Raw genomic sequence first — 19,992 nt, forward strand, 5'->3', positions numbered from 1 at the left:
TGCCTCGGTGTGCCTCAGGACACAACAGTACACTTGTAACATTTTACTGCAGGTGCAGAGTGAAGCGAGTCTTTTATGATTATTTGGATTTGTAGGCACTATATAACGGCCACTAGGGGGCAGACCGCTGACAGCAGAAAAATAACAGTGTGGATGTGACCTGACCTTAACTTTGGAGTTTATGAGGGGCTGCACTGAAACACAGAGCGGAGCTGAGGTGGGACCAGGAGGCTGAATCCACCACGGCTAAAGCTGAGACTCTTGTCAAGACTGGATACAGAGAAAAAACAGCCAGCCTAGCTCTGTCTATCTGGATCTCTAGAGCTCACTAACATGTAATACAACGTGCTAATCTTTAATTCATACAAAACTGAAGTGTAAAAATGGCTTTTGTAGAGTCATAGTTTGTTATTTATCTCTTCTTCACGCAGTGCAGTGACTCCCTGGAGTGGGAAAACTACAAATTGACAATTTGGTTTGATACAGATCTAATAAACAAGATATAACATGTTAAATAGTGAACTTTAGGACCACTGAATAGGTTTATTGCCAGTGACTTCCAACGTGACATGACTGACTCAAAGTTTGATGAGATTTAGGTTGGTTTGGGTTAAAATACTGCGTTACATCACTTCAGCTACGATCGTATGTACATTACTTAACTTGTGTTGTGTACGTGATATGACTTTATTATGTTAAAGTTAAGGCGTTTAGTTATATACTCGCCACAAGCAGCAGTCTGGTGAATGAAAATCCTGTGCTTATTTAACCCAACCATCCATCCCGACCTCCTCGGAAGGTTTTTTAAACGCGGGTCAACCTGCTAAAGATCGTCTATTGACCCCATTCCCACCTCCTGCAGCCCGTCTGTGATTTTTATCTGAAGCGTTACGTTGTACGTCACTGAAATGTGCTGGAAACAGTTGCAACAGAAGAGAAAACAACAATAGACCGCATCCCAAATTCTTCTCTTATGTACGATCCAAAACACATCATCACTTCACACGGCAGAATTTAGCCTGTTCGCCTGGGTCTTACGTTTAGATCAAAGCTGAGCCGAGGTGATAAAAACCTGCGTCTACTGCAGAGTTAACTGACCCGGGTGTAAATGCAGAGTTTACATATTCCCACTGCACACAAAAGCCTGATCTTAGCGGGTTTAAGTGGGATTTTTGACCAGTGGAAAAAGGGATATATGTGGACTTTCTTGCTCTTTATACTACTTCACCTGACTGCCTCCTTTGCCGCCTGCAGCCTGTACATATATTTCTGTACAGCACATTTGAATTTGACTTACATGATCGTTTTTCTACTGAGGACAGGCTGGACCTTTGGACAGATCCGGGTTATCCTTCCCTCTCGTTTCCCAAGGAACCAAAAAAAGATAGGTTCCTTATTGTTTCCAGTCATTGTGTTATGCTAAGCTAACCGAAAACTAGCTCTAACTTCATAATTAACAGAGAGATGTGACGGTGGGATCGATCTTATCACCTCATTTTTGGCGAGACGAGTGAGAAATCATAAAGTCCTTCAAACAAATTACTTTTAAAAGGTAACTTTGACATGTAAAGAACTACTGTATGTATTTAACTAACTGTAAGTCATGTTTAAGTTATAACAATAATAAATTAAATCATAATAAGCGACTTAAAAACAGACAACTGTATATTGCGTGTAATGACGCTGGCTCAACACCTCGTCCGTCCCATTATCTGACATCTGTCTGCATGTTGACACCTGACTTATATTTAACTGTAAATCAGGTGTGAAACGACACGTGTACGATTATCAATCACGACTTGTTTCACACACATTAGTTACTAACGTTGTCTCTCCTTTAAAAATGCTTTGCTGCTTCATAATTTCATGATTACCTCACCATTAATTACCATGTCTGTCCCTCCGAGCACAGCACAGTCCTGCCAAACATTTCTGCTCGGCGCTGCACAGAGACAACAGATTTCTAAAAATCACATTTGAATCATTTTAATTCAGAGCACATTTACATTAATATTCACACCCATATGTCATTTTAGTCGCTGTGCAGTGTGAGAAACAACTTTTGTGAATGAAGGAGGACATTAGCATAAATATTTTTAAGTAATGGACACATAGCTTGCCAATATTGCTTGACGAATAAATATGTAAAGCAAAAACGTATATCGGTTGAGCATCAGCGACGGTTGTGTTGGCTGCTAATGTGGCATATGGATGTGATTATTATGTAAACATGCTCAGAAGTGATTATTAATGTGCGTTTGTTGTCTCTGGCTTGTGTTACTCATGCATTAATCATGTTGGCTGGACTTGCCAATCGTGAAATAATGCATGTTATGTACTAAAATATGCATAATAAGGAAGGACATTTTAATTGTTTGTGTGCCATTTAGCTCCGGATTCAAAAGGTCATCAGGAACAAATCATTAAGAAAATGTCCAGTGTGAAAATGAAAAGATGTCAAGGAAATAATCTGTGAAAAGAAACAAACCAGTAACTTCATACTTCTTGACTTGGAGAAAATTCATGTTGACTGTCTTGATTAGAAGTTAGTTCCTGATTTGTTCCCGTCTTCTCAACACTGATCATCTTCCACAGTGAGTCCAGATGTTTTGTGTCTTTTTACTTGGATAGCCGCCATTTTAACAACTGTAAACCCACCGTGACGTCAGCCGTTGGTTTGAGGACCACCACTTTGAAGCCTCGAGTTTAGCATTGTTTTTTTGGTTTGACCATATTTTGACGAGAGAGTGGAGCCTGGGAAGGTTTATCCTGATTGGATCTGGCTGACAACCTGAGGACATGCTGCTGTAGCACCACACCCTCAATGATCATCACTGCTTCATCTTCTGTTTTACTCTACATGGGACCGTAATGTACTAAATGAACATCATGCTGTATTGAAGAAGACTTGAAACGAGTGATTGAGCCCATAAACTCATGAGGAAACTATTTGCCGAGGTAATAAATCAAGTGAGAGGTAGCATCATTTTCTCATAAGCTTACATACAATCAGACTTTTTTGAAACCAGTGCAGGTTTCAGGCATTTCACTTTCAGAGCTGTTTTTTTTTCTACGTCCCATTTATGCCGATTTCTTCTGGTTGGCTGGTGATGATAAAACTTGAGTTGTGCTTCGGGAAGGAAACCTTTTTTTGTGGCAGGTTTTGTTTGCCAAGAAAAAGGCAGAATATCTCATTTAAGACGGAGCCGCAAAATATCCTGTAATTTTGTAATAAAATGAAATGAAATGAAAGATTTGACTGTTGCAGCTGAACTTCTGGTGTCTGCTCGGGGGTCGGGCACTTGAGAGGATCAAACAACACAACAAATCAACTGTACACAGTGATTCTCCTCACTGTAGTCCGTCAGCTCGACGCTCCTGTAAGGTGATATATATTCTTTAAAGTGAACTGAGGAAGACTCTCAGCTCTACATTCCCACTCCAGGGAGATTATTTTGGCCGCTCATGTCAACACCTGCAGTGCAACTTTTATGATCCTGTAAATGTTTGCTGATGGCCTCTATCCGACAGGTCGTAGGCGGTGGAGTGGTGTGTATACGTTGTGTGTGTGTGTGTGTGTATACGTTGTGTGTGTGTGTGTGTGTGTATACGTTGTGTGTGTGTGTGTGTGCACAGATGACCCTAACAGGCCAGCAGCAATTTCACCACGCATTAGCTGTGATGGATCAGCCGCACGCTGCCACACACCTTCCAGCTGCAGGTGTAAAGAAACAGTCGACACATGTATCGAGACACGAGGAGAGCGGTGTGATTCTGTAGGGCTGATGCAATATGACAGGGGAATAATAATGAAACGCAGCTGCTGTCTCACCGCTGACCTGGATTGATATAGTACAACTGCGATACAGAGGCAGTCAATCCTCCAAACACAGCGGGTTCTCTCTACGTCTAATCCCATTTGTCAGCGGCGGAGGCACGCTCAGATTTTTAGGGTCGTGGCGTCGAACAACACTTTCAAACACGACGAGATGGCAGCCGCCGCCACTCAGAAAGAGGCTTTACACAGTAACAGTGTGTACACGTGTGTGTGTGTGTGTGCGGGCACAGACGCATAGGTCAGCGCAGTTAGTGAGTGATGTGCTTTGGACTGTCAGCATGAGTTACTGTAATAAAACATCACAAGCTCGGCACGCTGTGCATACAAACATTTTTAGCTCAATTTCTTGCGAGTTTATCTCCCCGCCGCCACAGAGGCCTCGACATAAAAAGGTGTTGCATCTCTCACTGTACATCTCGTCTCGCCGTGGCAAGGCAGGCATAAATAATAAACATTATCAGTTTCCTTATTGTTTGTCTTTGATGCAGGAGCAGCCTCCTTCTGTCAACCTCGCTCCTGCCTCCTCCTCCTCTTCTTCTTCTTCTTTGTTGGCTTTCATGCACATTTAACGAGGTTATACGCAGACATTTCGGTGCGTTAGGTCTGTCGTACTTGTGTACTCAGTGGGTTTCATCATTGACACTTGTGTAATAGGAAAACCACAGGGGTTTTGTTCTTATTGTGTCCTCTTGGCTGATAACAATGCTAAAGCCTATGTGGAGAAGAAATCTAGGGGGCCTCTTAATGAGTGATGCAGCACCAAACACAGAATTTTAAACTATCCTGCTATGATCTCGGATCTTAACAGCTAGATATGAGAGAATAGACGACCCGGTCTCACTCTTATTTATTGCAGTGAGATTGCAGTAATTTAGGTGCTCTTCTGATAGGAGCCCAAGCTTTGGCTCCGGCTTTTCTTGCACACTGTCCAAGCTGAAAAAAAAAAAAAACAGCAGCTCTCTTTTTGGGTAGATTCCCCCTTTAATGTGTTGCTGTGGCGCAGCTAGCACACAGATGATAACACGATAGGAGACAGAGCCTTTTCCACGACCTTCTGAGCATTCATTCGTTTGACTTTGATGTGTAAAGTAGAGCGGTGAATGGAGGAGCGGCTGTGCTTTAATTTTGGTCTAAATTACAAACTCAAAAGAGCAGAGCAACCAAGTGAACAATGGCAAGGTGCAAAAAAAAAAACCCTCTTTGTTCCTGTGACACAACAGTGCCACCTACTGGTAGTGTGTTTGTGTGTGTGTGAGATTGTGTGTGATCTGCTGAGTGAAGACAAGTTATAGCATTTTTTTTTTTTCACAATCTCAACAGATGCTTGTGTGAGTGCCTGTAGTGCCTACTTTGATAGCAAATTAAAATATAATGTATAAATATGTTTTTTCCAAAGAAAAAGAAAAGCACATCTACACCAGACTCTGTGAAAATAATTCTACATTTAAAGGATTTGACTTCTGGACACAGGACGTCTAAGTTTCCACATCACAAGACAACAAAGAGCTTCCAAACTATGATGTGATGTTATAAAACAAGACTGGCAGCAGAGACAATTTCAAACCCTCTCCTAGTGTCAGACTCTGAACACTGCTGGAGATGTGGAGGACTGTTTACTGACCATCAACAGCTAGCTTAGCATTAGCCCCGATGTATGACTGCACTCACCCAGAAGTTCACACAACATCCAGTACAACGAAATGTCAGTCAGTGGTCGTAGGAATAAAACACCAGGACAGACGACTCAAACACACAGAGCATCAAATCAAGTGAGGAGGTAAAATGGAGAATAATCAGAGAATTATATAATAAATATGTATTGCACTAGTCTTGGTAAGAATAAGACTCAGCAGCATATTATTGCACTTTAACCAGATTTATTGCGCAGGATATAAAATAAAAATACTTTACTTTACTTTTGGAGGAGGCTTGTTACAGAACATGTCACCTGACAATCTGTTAACGAACACTGAGAGGACAAACTCCCAGTGAGACGAGTAAATCTCATTTATTTACTACATTTCAAACTGTGATTGTAAAGATGGTAGAAACCTCAGGAAGAGCCACAGAGGAGGATCCCTCTCCCAGGACGGACAGACGTGCAACAGATGTCGCATTTACAGAACAACAAAATCACAGTTTACAAGTTGCACTGACAGAATATCAAATTAAATAATACATGTAAAGTGTGTGGATCCAGGAGACGACTGAGCAGGCCGAGGCATCGCTAAGTGCTGCCTGAGAGTAAATGACAGAGATATCATGAATCTGGTCTTGTGCTTGATCAACAAGGTCAAACTTGTCTCCTCTCATTCAAACTGATTCAGGGTTTAACAGTTTCTGTGAAATGTTTGTCCTGACTTTTTAAAATAACGAAGGAAACCTCCAGCTGTCCGTGGCGTCATGTTCGTAAGTTCATCTGTAATTGGGGATGAAAACAGAGAAACATTTCTGGTTGAGCAGCCGGTCACAGTTTTGTCGGTGCAGTTGCTCGGCTGCTCAAATTGAACTGTTGTTTCGTTATCGCTGTTGCAGCGACACGGGGGATGCATGCAAAACATCGTGCTGGCAAGCAAGAATTCATTTTCTTCTTTTCGCATTGTTCCTAAGACTCCTGATAAAATGAGACTGAATAATCACAATCAGCTGTTTTCACTCTATCATGTAATGATTGAAAACCACCAGAATGCGGCTGCAGACGGCATACATTATATCTTCACTGACTGCTGTAACACCTTGTGGGGGGGTTTTGCCTTCTTTGCTTGTGCAACTGAATAAATTCATCACAGTGTGCAAATAGCCACACAGAGAATATATGTAAATTCACGTCTGATCCGTTTCCAAATGAAATGTTGTGCTGTTTGCAGGAATAACATGTGGGCACAAGGTCACGCCACAAAATGACCACACAGCAGGCTCCGATTCAGGGTTATATTGACGTCTGATTGCCAGCAGCTACTTATGCTTCAAAAAAAAAAAAAGTTTAGCACATCAAATTGATCTGAGTGCAGGAGGTCAAGGCCTTACTCTGAAAATGATGCTCATATTTAGTTATTTCTTCATGAGGTCCAAAGTCTGAAAGTGGCACTAAAGAAAAAGTTCAACCAAAACTGAAAGTTCTGGCATCATCTGCTCAACCCGCGTGTTTTCAGATCAGTTTGGGATCTCTGGGGATCTCTGGGGATCACGTCATCGAGCCATTTAATGTTTCTTTCCTGCTTTTTTAAAACAAGTCCCCGTCTTCTTCAGTTTTTAAGAAAAATGCTGTTTAGCTGTGAAATGTTTTGTGGACTACAAAACTTCAGACTTTCCATCAGCATGGAGGTGAGTAGATCATGCCTGGATTTTCATTTTTGGGGGAACTAGTCCTCATTCAAACAAGCTGTAAACACAACACGGACATATCAGTGTTTTTTGGTTGGTGATCACATTGGCAAAAATGTAAATACTCTAAATATGTTGCTGACTGCCTGATGAATGTAAGACCAATCTTCACTCTTCTTTTAGCTCCGTTTTGGTCTCTACCAACTCCTGAGGAAAACAGCTGGCTCTTCAGCTGCTAAATGTTCCAGTACGTTCAGCAGCTGCTCACTGACTTTGTAAAAAAAAAAAAAAAAACGCTGCCTATAGCCTAATATAGTCACCAAAACAATGAGCTAAAAGACGTCTGACCTGTGCAGAGCTGAATGGAACTGAGGGGATAACTATCTGAGAAAATCTTTTTATGTAAACAGTCACTTGAACTGTTGTTAATATGAACAGCATTGATTATATCATCCTGGAGCAGCTTTAAGTCAAGTTACAGGCACTGATATCAGATTTGTTTTTAGGGCCTGTGATGGCTGCAACCAAACAGCTGTTTGCATCTGGAAACTGACAGTGAACCAAAAGAGTAAAGATTCCAGGCTGTAAAACCAAAACAATGAACTGAAAGATGCTAAAATGCTCCTTAGTGCTGAGGAGAAATGCAGAGTTAGGTGCTGATTATCATCTTCAGGAAACCTTTTGTTGCCGTCTGAACTTCTGTTAATGCAAAAAGATATCGATTGTAGCAGTTTTAAGTGAAGTTACAACGACTGTGATCAACTTTGTTTTGAGGCCTGGAATCACTGCAACTTCCTGCAGTTGTGTCCACTAAACAAACTTCTTATGTGTCCATATAACTGGCTGTAATCACACCGTACAACAGCTGCTATGTCAACAAACTCACCAGTTCTGCCTCTAGTTTGCAGCTGTACCTGTCTTGAATCCCACGCACTTGTTAAACACTGGAATATGCAGCGTGCGATGACGTAAAACCTGAGCAGACCCGGTCATCGGTTCATTTTTAACGCCCTCTCCCTGCTCCCCGCCTGTCAGTCATCGTCGCAGCGGTGAGGCGCCGCTTCTCCTCCCGCCGACTCCGACTGAATGAGCCGCGCGAGAACAGTCGACCAAAATAACGGCGGGCGTTAGGCACACCCTCGTCTTGATGGCGTATGCATTATAGATGCCCACTTCACAATGTGTCACATCATGTCTCGATTTGCATGCGTACCCTTGCATTTGATCTTCTTTAGGCAGGAGTAATAACCAAAAGCAGAGAGATCTGAGAGATTCTCACGAGCAGAGGAGGGAGAGTCGACGAGCTTCGACACTAATGAACACGTCTTTGTGCCGAGGCTCAGAAATCACGTCGAGTTTGTGATGTTCTCCGGAGCGAGGGGGTCTTACTGCTGTGCAGATTCAACCTTTGCCTATGCAATTGAACTCAAAGAGATACTTTGTGATAAAAAAAAAACACTTTTATAAGTTGCGTTGACTGTACTGAGAATGTAATTATATGCAAAGAGCAGTATTGAACTCGCTCACCGGTGACTCTGAACGTCTACACCTTTTGTAAATAAGCACAAGCCATCTGTTTTCTCCACAACAAAACTATCAGACACTTTGTTTTGCAGCGTCCTGGGAGGTGCTTGTGTAGGAAAGCCTCCCAGCATGCTCCAGGGCTGCTGTGTTATACATTGTGTTTCTACGAGGTCTCTGCTGTTTTCACACTCTCTGGCTTTAGACAATTAGCTGCCACGTGTAACTGGGGTTAAACTGCGAGAGATGATGTTAGCGTGCGTGTTATGAGTCTGTTGCAGTTGCGACTTAATGCTCGTAGAGACTGTTAAAGATACTGCTTAAGGTCAAATCTGCTCTCTGCTGATTACTTTTTAATTTGTTAAAGTATTATCAGCCAGTTGACAACAAGACTGAACCGGCACATAAGCCCGATAAAGACCCTCTCTAAGGCTGGACTTAGGCACAGCTGTGAGTTTTAGTTAAACACTACCATCAGCGTGCCAACATAATCACAATAATAAAGTTGCAAGAGTTATAAGAGAGGAAGCAAAGACCTCTTAAAGTGCTTTATGAATAGAAAACAGTATGTAACCCTCGGAGCTGGCTGATGCTCAGTCATCTGCTTTTATCACAGCTGAACCGGGAAACAAATCAGCCGCTGACACCGGAGTGAGATTCACAACAGTTTCAACCGATTTGGACTCCTCATGAGCAGGAAACTACCAAGACAGGTGAGTAGTGGAAGTATAACCTGTTGTCTTTGAGCGTTTTTTAGTCAGATTTGACCGGTGATTTTATGCATACGTGCAGTTTTTATGTCCCGTTGACCACTGAAAGTCTCTCTCTCCCCATTCATATAGACAGAACCTGGTCTTGTTGGACCAAGATGGCTGCTGAGTGGCATGACTTGTCTGAGAAGACTTTGGTTACATGCTGAAGCTAAAATAAGTTTGGTTTTAAGGTTTCAAATGTATATAATTGTTATAATTCTTCCTGTCTGTTTTCCAGTTAGCAATCCCCTCCCCTCCGCTCTACATCACCTCATGAACACGCAGCGGACCGCTCTCTGTCCTGATTGGATAAAGCGGGCAGGGATACCAGGAAATGTCTTTTCCCTTTTACTGCAGACCAAACGCTCTATAACACTGATTACTGTTGGAATAAAGAGCTATTTACCGTTACTGCAGTATGTGTGTATGATGTGATTGAACGTGTCAGTGTCAGCAGCAGCCTGATTACTTGCAGATAAAACTCTCTCTGTGTTGCTGGTTCAGATTTGGATGCTCCTGAACCACCTGCCAGTTGAAAAAGAGTGTGAAAAGGCTCTCGCTGGGTTGGATCGGGACTGAGACCATCCACTGTGCCGTCCTCCTGTAACACTGGCTGGAAAAAGGTCCTGGATGACTGGCAGCGAGGAGCTGCTGAGTGCTGATCTGACCACCCTCTGCAGAGCTTTGTGGTTGATGGTGGTGCAGTTGCTGTACCAGTTTGTGATGCTGTCCATACCGAACCTTCCCAAATCCATAAAGAAGCAGTCAGCAAACTCTTAAAATGAGCTTGAGATGGGTTATCGTGACGCTGTCATGAAGTCTGAACTATCATAATCAATTATCACCTCGTTATTAAGAGGTGATGCAGTGCATGCTTTTAAAATCACTGTGTACTTCAGAAAATGTAACCTGATGTTCACTGTAGTGGTTGTATAGTCGTGACACTTAACGTACTAGTTTACTCATACTGGTATAGTCCTCTATAATCTCATATTGGCCATTATAATAAATAAAACAGCAATCAGCTCAAAAATGGTCATGCAAACTGAACTACTGTCGGACGTCACTGCTGCGCAGTCCTCAACACGTTTCAACACTTCTAAAGAGCTGCACACTCAGCTTTCTAATTCAGACATGTCTTACTCATGTGTGTCTGTGTGTGTGTGGGTGTGTGTCTGTGTGTCTGTGGGTGTGTGTCTGTGTGTCTGTGTGTGTGTCTGTGTGTGTCTGTGTGTGTGGGGGCAGGGGAGACAAAGTGTATGTGTACCGATTGTGTAAACGCTCCTGCAGCAACTCTTCTGTTGACAGGTCAAAGGGCGAGGAGTCATGTGAGGCTGATGGCCACCAGGTTACACATCGTCTCTCTGCTGCATCGTCCGCCAAATAAAACAGCCGCTGTATTTTCTCTTCAGTATAAAAGACAAGAGTTCAGATTCTTACAAGCATAAAAACCACTCAAACTGTTTTTCACCGGGCTGCCACTAACCATTACTTTCATCATAGATATGACAGATTCTTTTTGGATGCATTGTTTGGTCTATAAAATATCAGAAAACAGTGAAAAAAATGCTCAACACAATTTTTTCTAACACTGGAGATGTCAAAATGACCAAAACCCAAAGATATTTCATACATTTAAAAAGGTGAGATGAGCACCTTTAGTTCATTTTGTCAAGTAGTATTTCCCCAGTATACTTTATGTTGTAAGGATACTAAAGTCAATGTACTAGTATACTTGTAAGTGTACTACTTCAATACTTCTTGGGACTAAATTGGCCCACTTTTTTAGTTCTTCTGAATATAATTTAAGTTGACGTCTTAAAATGTATTAAAAGAGATCAAAATGACCACATTTGAGAACTGGAGTCGATCAGATGTTTGAGGTTTAATGCCTTCCAGCTTGATTAAACAATCAAGCAAGATCGTCGCAGATCTCCTTCACCAGAATGCTCATCGACGACGCCTCGTTCTGAGACCATTAAAACTCCTCTGCAAAGACGGACACATATAGAAGGACATTGTTTGTTATATTGTCAGTTTGATGGGTGAAGAATCAGTGAACTTGACGCCTGTAGGTGTGTTTTACGATGTCGATCTTCCCCCGTGAAGAAGATGCTCCCAGTGGAGTTTCTCAGGATGAAAACCAAGAAGGCTCTGTCAATTTTAATGGTTGATGGCGAATTGAGGGATACTACCTGCGTGACGCTGATGGGGTACCGATTCTGTGACACCAAGCACAGCCTGGCGGGACGCCTGTGGAGGGGAAGAGGAGGTGGCAGTCAGAGTTTGAAAAATGTGGAAGCTGAAGGGGTTTTTCCAGCATCCTCTGGAGGTACATGTCACTACTCTGCAGTCAGCGCTCAGTCAGTGGAGTTGGCGTATTCCCATGCTGTTCATAACAAACTTACATTCCCAAAACAAACCGAAGAAGATATTTCTGCCTCTCCTACCTTTTGAGACTGAGTTTGACCTTGTCAGACCTGCCAAACAAATCAGAGTGGTCCACAAAAACATTGCTTCTGTCCATTTCTTTCAGTCTGCTGTCCAGGGAGGCAGAGATGGAAGATGTTGGCAGGAACAGAGCAGCTTCAGTGTCAGACTCACTGTATTATACAGCACAGCTACAGCATGTCTGAGTTAAACTTATCATGAACTCATTACTTGTTTGTTTTAACCATTGATGGCCTCTTTGCTTCAGTTTGACACAATTTCCACCGTTATATATCCAGCAGGTCGACGAGAGACGGCTGACAGATTCATTAAAAATTTACAAGAAGCAGCTTTTTTTCCCGTCTTGTGCTTTAGAAATCTCTGTCAAAGTTATCTTCACTTCACTGTAACACAGCTCACTCGACACATGATCGGGTCAGTGGCGGACTCAGCAGCTTGTTTGCGGTGAGGGCACCCCGGCACTTCACCACGTTTTTGTCCACCGGCAGGGAAGAGCACTTTATCGTGTTTTATCTACCACAGCGGCGTTCAAGAGGGCACGTTTGAAAGCGTCTTTCCGCACATGGGGGCACCGAGCATCGTAAATCACATAGCCACTACTCAAGAGGGTTGATACATAGATTAATAGGTACCCAAATAAAGAATAAACTATTTGAAAGCGAAATATAAATATAGTGGTGTTCACTCGCTTAAAAGGAGCTGCAGTGTGCTTTTCTCCTATGAGAGATGTCGCCAGTCACCATGTTTGAGGAGCTAACACGGGAAAACTGTCTCGCTGTCACGAAAACAAGTGCTTTGCAGAGAGAGACAGATGTTGTGCTGCAACTTCTACTATGTCACGTCGGCCTACTTGTTCTGTTGGTTTGTACAAGCTTGTAAGTGTGCCTGGTTGTTACGGTGTCTTTTAGTGCACGTTGGTTTTGATTGGTTAGTAACTTAACAGGATTTCGGCACACATGGGGAAAAAAAAAATCCTAAACCCGGGTTTCAGCTGATAACATCCAATGAAGAGCCGTGCTTCTCATTAATGTCTTTTTGCTGCATTTGGCAGAAACTTCGATCAGACAGATCTATTAAAAATTCACAACGACCGTCCTTTTTTTTTCTGTCATGTGCCAAGAGAGTTCTGGCAACACCATCTTTACTGGTGTGGTAGGGGAGGTGCGTTAAATGTGGATGAGCTGTCAGTAATCATTACACGTTGTAGAAATCAAATGATGCAGCAGAAATCAGTGGAGGGAAACAAACAGTGGTGACACTATGGTTTGGTCGGCCCGTAGCAAAATTTGGCACAATCTAAGAGGTAAATGCATCAATGTGGTGCACGACTGTAGAAAATGTAAGTATGGAAAATAATCTAACACTGAGTTTTGGCTCTGCTGCCTGGTAAGTTGTCCAGTTCCCACAATATTTTACAGTTTTGGCTTGTTAACATGTTAACAATGTTAACATGAGATTACATAAATACTGTTGCCAGTTAGCATTTATCAAAACAAAATAACCCATTTGAGCTGCATTTCGGTCTCACGTTAGTCAGGCACAACGTCGCAGGACAGTCCTGGCAAATAAAACACAGACCAAAGAATACGAAGCATCAGGTTAGCATCAGGTTAGCATCAGGTTAGCATCAGGTTAGGTCAGCTACACAGAGAGACAGACTACAGAGAGATGGACTGAGAGCTAGAGCGTCAACTTAACGTTACCGTTAGTAACGCTATGAGATGTAAAAACATTTGTCAGTCAGCCACGGTCTAGATAATATATGGAAAACACAGTAGACTCATTTAATCCTGTTCTTTCAACTCATTTTGGATCCGTCCCTCAATAATTTAGCACTGATTTGTCTATTTTACATATTCGTTGCATGCTCCGATGACTTAAAGTGCTGCGCCGTGCTGCACTTGATGGTAAAGATCTCACCAGGGTACTAGTGCCTGACTTCCTTCAGGAGCTTCTCCAATGCATTGAAGTCAGAGTTCATGGCCACAGATTCAAATGTTGATTCTCCTGAGCTGTGGCCAAACATGCCTCATTGCTGAATCTGGTTTAAGGGAGCCCTAGAGTGGGTTTCACCCCTGTAGACAGCACAGACAGGGCGGTTCAGATGCCCAGCGGCAGGTACAAGATGTTTTCTCCAACATAATCTTTGGTATTTAGACTTTTGTAAATGGCAAAAAAAAAGTCAGTCCTGGGAGAGGACAGCATGCAGCAGATCAGCTCTCCATCTTGGCTTTGTTCAGGGCGGTGCTGGTGCTCTGCCCAGGCTGCAGCCAGCAGCAGGGCTGCGAGAGCACAGCTAGCAAAGATAACAGGCGTCTTTACAGCCGACAGGAACAACCAGAGGATGTAGTATTTGATAACAATGATTGTATATTGACACCATCGTCCTTCTAAACAGCATTACACTTCTGTTCTATCACACATTGTAATCCCTGCTTATAGAGACATAATTCCATTTTATGAAATTTACATCTAAATTATTATATGAAGCATATTTAAAATATCATCATTAATTTCTTCTTTGCTGCATTCGGCAGAAACTTCACCATCACATTCCTCCGAGAGCCGACAGATCTATTAAATATTCACGAGCACCGTCCTCCTTTTTTTTCTGTCCTTTGCCAAGAGATTTCTGGCAACACTTTCTTTACTGATGCAACACAGCTCACTTGACACAAAGAACCACTGGTGCGGTCGGGGAGTTGCATTAAATGTGTATGAGCGTACAGTAATCACCCCACAAACACAGAAATCAAATGATGCACCAGAAATCAGTGGCCACTGAGGGAAACAAACAGTCGAGTGTTTCCATCGGGGTTTTGTGACACTGTGGTTTGTGGGCCTGAAACCAAATTTAGCACATTTTAAAGTTAAATGCATCAATCCGGTGCACAATTGTGTGGCGGTACTGGTAGTAAAATGCTTACAGGCAGTCCAACGTACATAATATAAACAGAAAACATGTAAATCTAGAGAGGATGCCCCAAAGTTTCTGGCTGGCAATTTAATGGGACGAGGTTCTCAGTGGGTCAGGGACAGATTCAGGGTGAGGGTGAGAGCCACCTGGGTGTCATTCCCACCTCTTTTAAGCCTTCACAAAAAGGGCGTCATCACACCCTGATTGGCTGCGAGGGAAATGCTCCAAGCTGCTTCTACTCCTCAATCAGGAGTCAGTCTCTCCACCTGAGCACAGGTGATCTGAATCCACTGCGATTAGTCCAGAGGGATTTTGAAAATAGGCCCAAAACAAAAGGAAGATGGCAAGTCTCACACAATGGGACTGCTACAACAGTAGAAAAATACATGCAGTGCAGTTTGTCTTTGACTTTACAATGTTAACATGAGCCTACAGGCTACAGTCACTCGTCGATATCAAACCAGTGCTCTCTATCTCACGTTAGTCCGGAGAAGCTTCACTGAGAGACTCGACATCGTCTTGTTTTAAAATCACTGCTGGAAAATGATCATAAACGCTGCCTGTTAGCATTTATCAAACAGAATGACCAACATGATAATTTAGCTGAAGCAACAACGCAAAAATGTCAGAGATCTTTAACGCTATTTATCATAAAAAGGTTTTTTGACAGTTTTTTTTGCAACGTTTGATCTACTCGTCTCTCTCCTACGCTCATGTCCTGTGAAACAGATGTGCAAAGTATTTTTCTATTATAAAAAGTGGAAAATAAAAACATCCATTATAAAACTGTGGTGGGACAATTTGGACTGTGGGAGACCCCCACGGTCCAGGTGATTAACAGGAAACACTAAAGACTCATTCACAACATCCCAATAATGAAGCATTAATTGGTCTTGTAAATCAACCAGCCCCTGATCTGGATAACTCCATCCTCCTCTCCTTAACAGAAGATTAGCTAGAAATGACTAGGACAACATCAGATGCCGGTTGTTCACGACAATCTTTATTTCACAGCAATGGAAAAAACAACACGTCGGCTCAATGTGTTAACAGATGCTTCAAGTGACATATCTACTCATGTTTGTATGATGTACTGCAGTCGGCTGGATACCTTATAAAATGATGTATTTAGACACCTGGACAGGCTCAGATGACAGATGGTCACATACTGCGTGCAGGTTAAAAGTCTTGATGACATATCTGTTGTCTTATTCATCAAACTATCTTCTACTCATCATCCCTGCAATGCTCTTAATATCACTGTGACACCTCTACAGGGCTGATGTCCTGAATCTACTGTGTGTATATGTAACATTCATTCCCCCTCGCAGTCTTTACATGGCTGCTGGGTTGTTGATCTTGCCCATGAAGAGGATGCTCTTGGTCGAGTGCTCGCAGATGACGACCAAGAAGGGTCGGTCGAGTCTCATGGTCTCAGGCATGCTCATGGGCATGACCTCGATGGTGGTAACTGCCGCTGCCTCGGTTCCTGTTTCGTCCACGCTCAGCACGGCCTGGTGGGACACCTGTGGAGGAAACCAGGAGGAGGTAGTCAGTGTCTTGTTGGCATGAGAGCGCAGGTCTTGGAAAAACTGTAGGAGCAACAAGCTAGCAGAGGGTCTTTGCAACATCTACTCTGTGTGAGGGCGTGTTTGCTTTTACCTACCTTTGAGACTTTGAGCTTGACATCTTCAGACATGCCAGAGAAATCAGCAGTGTCTGCAAAAGCATCAGTAATCCCCATTTCTTTCAGCGTGCTGTCCAGAGAGGCTTCAGCAGAGATGGAGAATTTGGGCAGGAACAGATCCACAGAACTGAGAAACAGAAGATCACCAAGGTCAGACTACATCTATAGAGACTTTAGCTTTAGTAAATACAGACACTCTGATTAAATCAAACATTCCTGACCCAGGTGAACAGCTCAACAAGCATTTGATCAGACACTAGTTAACGACATACTTTACAACCACGAGGATGAAGATTCAAAAGAAAATCAAATTCATCTCTTACTTCCTAAAGAGCGAGTCGTGCCAGTGATGGATTTTCTCCTTGTTGATGCTGCTCTCCACCTCCGCCATCTTGCCTTCATCAGGCAGGATGATCACCATGGAGGTGTTACCCTTGTAGGGCAGCATGACGACGGTGGTGTGGTTTTCAGCGTCCTGGTAGAAGTCGTAGCGGCCGGTCCTCTCCATCATGTCCACCTGAACCTTTGTGTTTTCGTCCACAGTGAATTCGGCTTTGTGTGTCTGGTTGCCATCGAAGGGTTTCTCCCACTGTCCTGTAATGACGCAACGAAGGTGGGAGAAGGCAATGAAGTTACTGCATGTCAGCTCAAATTATCCTGGTTTTAAAATGGGGCTGAAATTGTCAGATTTATCTATTTTACATATTCGTTGCATGCTCTGTCGCCTTAAACAACACAGGGTGCACAGGTTTCCCTGTATTCGTATGTGTCCTACCTCTGAAGTAGACGTAGTTGATCAGCACCATGGCCATTTCAGGGTCCAGGTCCTTCACCATATCTTGAATCTTGTCCTGTGTTTTACTTGCAATTAATCTGTTGATCTCTGCTGCGGCCTCGGTCGGTTTGGTGAAGTCGACATTGATGATCTCACCGGAGTAGAAGTCCTTGACATCCTTCAGGAACTTTGCCAGAGGATTGAAGCCAGTGCGCACCGCAGCTGCGTTACCGACATCCAGCTTCTGGCTCTGCTGGCTGTGGCCGAGCATGTGGAAAAGATGCTGATAAGCTTCGTTGACCTCTGCCTGGGTTATAGCGCTGTAGCCCAAGCTGGAGAACAGCTGCCGGTGGGTTTCACCACTGGCCCCTGCAGACAGCATGGACAGGGCGGTGGAGATGCCCAGTGGCGAGAAGAAGATGTTCTTTCCGGCAGCAGCTTTGGCACTCAGACTTTTGTAGATGGCGAAGGCAAAGTCGGCATTGGGAGGGGACAACTTGTGGCAGCTCATTTCTCCCTCATGGCTGTGGTCAGCGTCGTGTTGGTGCCCGTCGTGGTGCCCGTGGTGGTCGGCCCAGGCTGCAGCCAGCAGCAGTGCTGCGAGTGCACAACTAGCAAAGATACTACGCATCTTTACAGCCTGTCCAGGAAACAAGAGGAGTCAGCTGGGCTCAACCGCAGCAGATGATACTTTTTAAACAGACTTTTTTCACAGAATGAAAAGTTGCCAGTAGCTGATGACTCAGTGCCATAACTTCCAGACTGTTACATATTATGCCACAATGTCTTCAAAGCTTCACTACTAAACCTGTTTTTCCACCAATCAGTCAAAGTCTAATCCATCTAAAGTTTAATATTATCTACAAGAAATAATTATGTATTTCAATAAAGAGCCACGCTTACCTCCAAAGTCCTCTCTGCTGCAGACGGGTTTGCCACAAGCTCCCTCGTTATATACAGGAGCTCTGAGAGTCAGCTGACAGTTTGGTCAAACATTAACCAAGACCAGCCCCCATCCTCTGTCCTGAGATATCTGGCTGCACTATCTCTACTGATGCAATCAACTCCCTCAGAATAACCTGGCTGAAGAGCCACTGGTGAGATAATGAGGCTGCTCTAAAAAAATGTGTCTTATAAACGTATTTGTTTTGCATCAAGAAAACAAATGACACACCAGAAATCACTGCTGAAAGAAAAATGCTTTCAGACCATAAAGTCCCTCTGATTTTCACTTTAAATCCAGCCTGATTCATTCTAGTTGGCATATTTTTTTCATAAAAGCATGAAAAATGACCTGCGTACCTGTAAACAACACAGTGAGAGGCAGAGCCGGTTATTATTTGTTACGTGGGGGAGAGACGTCCTTTCAGAAAAGATGAGTTAGTGAAGGTTGTCTGAGTGAAAATGTCATTCTCATGCATGTTTAAACAGAGAAACCTTGACAATAAAAATATGTACGTGTGTATGAACCTCTACAAAAACATCTCCATCTGCGTGCATCACTGTTGCTTCACCCAGGAATAATGTAATACAATATATATTATAATCCACATCAGACAGCACAAAGATCCATCTGAAACAGCATATTGCAACCGAGGCCAGAAGTAAAGAGTGGAAATAAAAACAGTGCAATATTTTGTGCACTGTAACACAAAGATGTTTTCTTTCTCAAGTAGCAGATGTATCTTCCAAGGATGAACTCGTTGAGAGAAATGAAACCAATCTCGGGTTGAAAATTGTTGTCGGTTGTTCTTTAGCTACCTCCAAGGACATCCCATAATGTTCACATCCCTTCACACACTGTATGGCGAGAAAAACATTACAGTATGTCCCCACTGAAGTGCTTCAAGACGTTCTCCTCGGCAGATGTCCTTCGTTATTACACAACCATCAAATCTCCAGGCTACACAGACGGATGCCAACAAGCCACTTCACCTCGCTGTGCAGAGAGCGTGAACAAATAGTGTTTAAAAACCAAAACGACTGCCTTTTTCTAAAGTATTTCACTTTTTCATGGTGTTTCTACTCTTATTGCACACATTGGATCAAGTGATGAAATAATCAGAAAACCTCAATCTGCCAAAAACAAGGGTGAGATTTTTTTCTTTTATGAAAAACATACGTGCAGCAGTTTTTAACACCTAACACGACTTTATATAGTGAACTTTTGTTTTTGGCAACTTGACGTTTAATTCTACTTTGACATGTTTGCAAAAGCTCTCGCAACATGTCAACCAAACACAAACGGATGTGTTTAGCTGTTCGGGACGGACACTCGCCAACGGGGGGGTGAAAAGCTGGACATCGTAGAGGGGCGAGACACAATGATCATTTCAATACTGGTAGAACACAATATGGGCACATGATGAATGACAAAAGCCATTCATAATGTTGAACTCCAGAAAAAATCGATATAGAAACACCCTTGAACAACTGCATCATGATATTTCTGCCTGCTTCACCTCTCATCCAACATTTCATTGAGAAAAACGGCAAAGAAGAACCGACCGTTGCATCGGAGAGGAGAGCAGCTGACAGCTGTGGGTATTTACAGCGCCCGCACCATTAATTCACGACGTGTACCTGTAAGCTATCACCAGCAGTGAAACCACAGTTGTCATTATTAAACGTCAGAAGGATGAGCGATGATTAACATAGATGGTGCTCAGATTGAAACAGAAATGAAGTGCTTCACAATTGAGGATACGATTAAAAGATCATTAACCC

General features: G+C 43.0%; 1 protein-coding gene and 1 long non-coding RNA gene across 2 annotated transcripts; one reads left to right on the forward strand and one right to left on the reverse strand.

Annotated features, from left to right (window-relative positions):
- The first annotated feature begins 7,014 nt into the window (after nucleotides 1–7,014).
- Nucleotides 7,015–10,485, forward strand: LOC141018136 (uncharacterized). Its single transcript, XR_012180700.1, has 2 exons — nucleotides 7,015–7,162; nucleotides 9,300–10,485. It is a non-coding gene; the product is annotated as an uncharacterized lncRNA (long non-coding RNA).
- Nucleotides 10,486–15,786: 5,301 nt separating this feature from the next.
- On the reverse strand, nucleotides 15,787–18,189 carry LOC141017784 (alpha-1-antitrypsin homolog). Its single transcript, XM_073492517.1, has 5 exons — nucleotides 18,169–18,189; nucleotides 17,266–17,905; nucleotides 16,814–17,084; nucleotides 16,470–16,617; nucleotides 15,787–16,329 (listed from the first exon to the last, which is right to left on the reverse strand). The coding sequence occupies exons 2-5, from the start codon at nucleotides 17,894–17,896 to the stop codon at nucleotides 16,138–16,140; spliced, it is 1,242 nt and encodes a 413-aa protein (XP_073348618.1). The 5' UTR covers nucleotides 17,897–17,905; nucleotides 18,169–18,189; the 3' UTR covers nucleotides 15,787–16,137.
- Between the last annotated feature and the right edge of the window lie 1,803 nt (nucleotides 18,190–19,992).

Source organism: Pagrus major, chromosome 22 (assembly GCF_040436345.1).
Source record: "Pagrus major chromosome 22, Pma_NU_1.0".
NCBI lineage: Eukaryota > Metazoa > Chordata > Actinopteri > Spariformes > Sparidae > Pagrus > Pagrus major.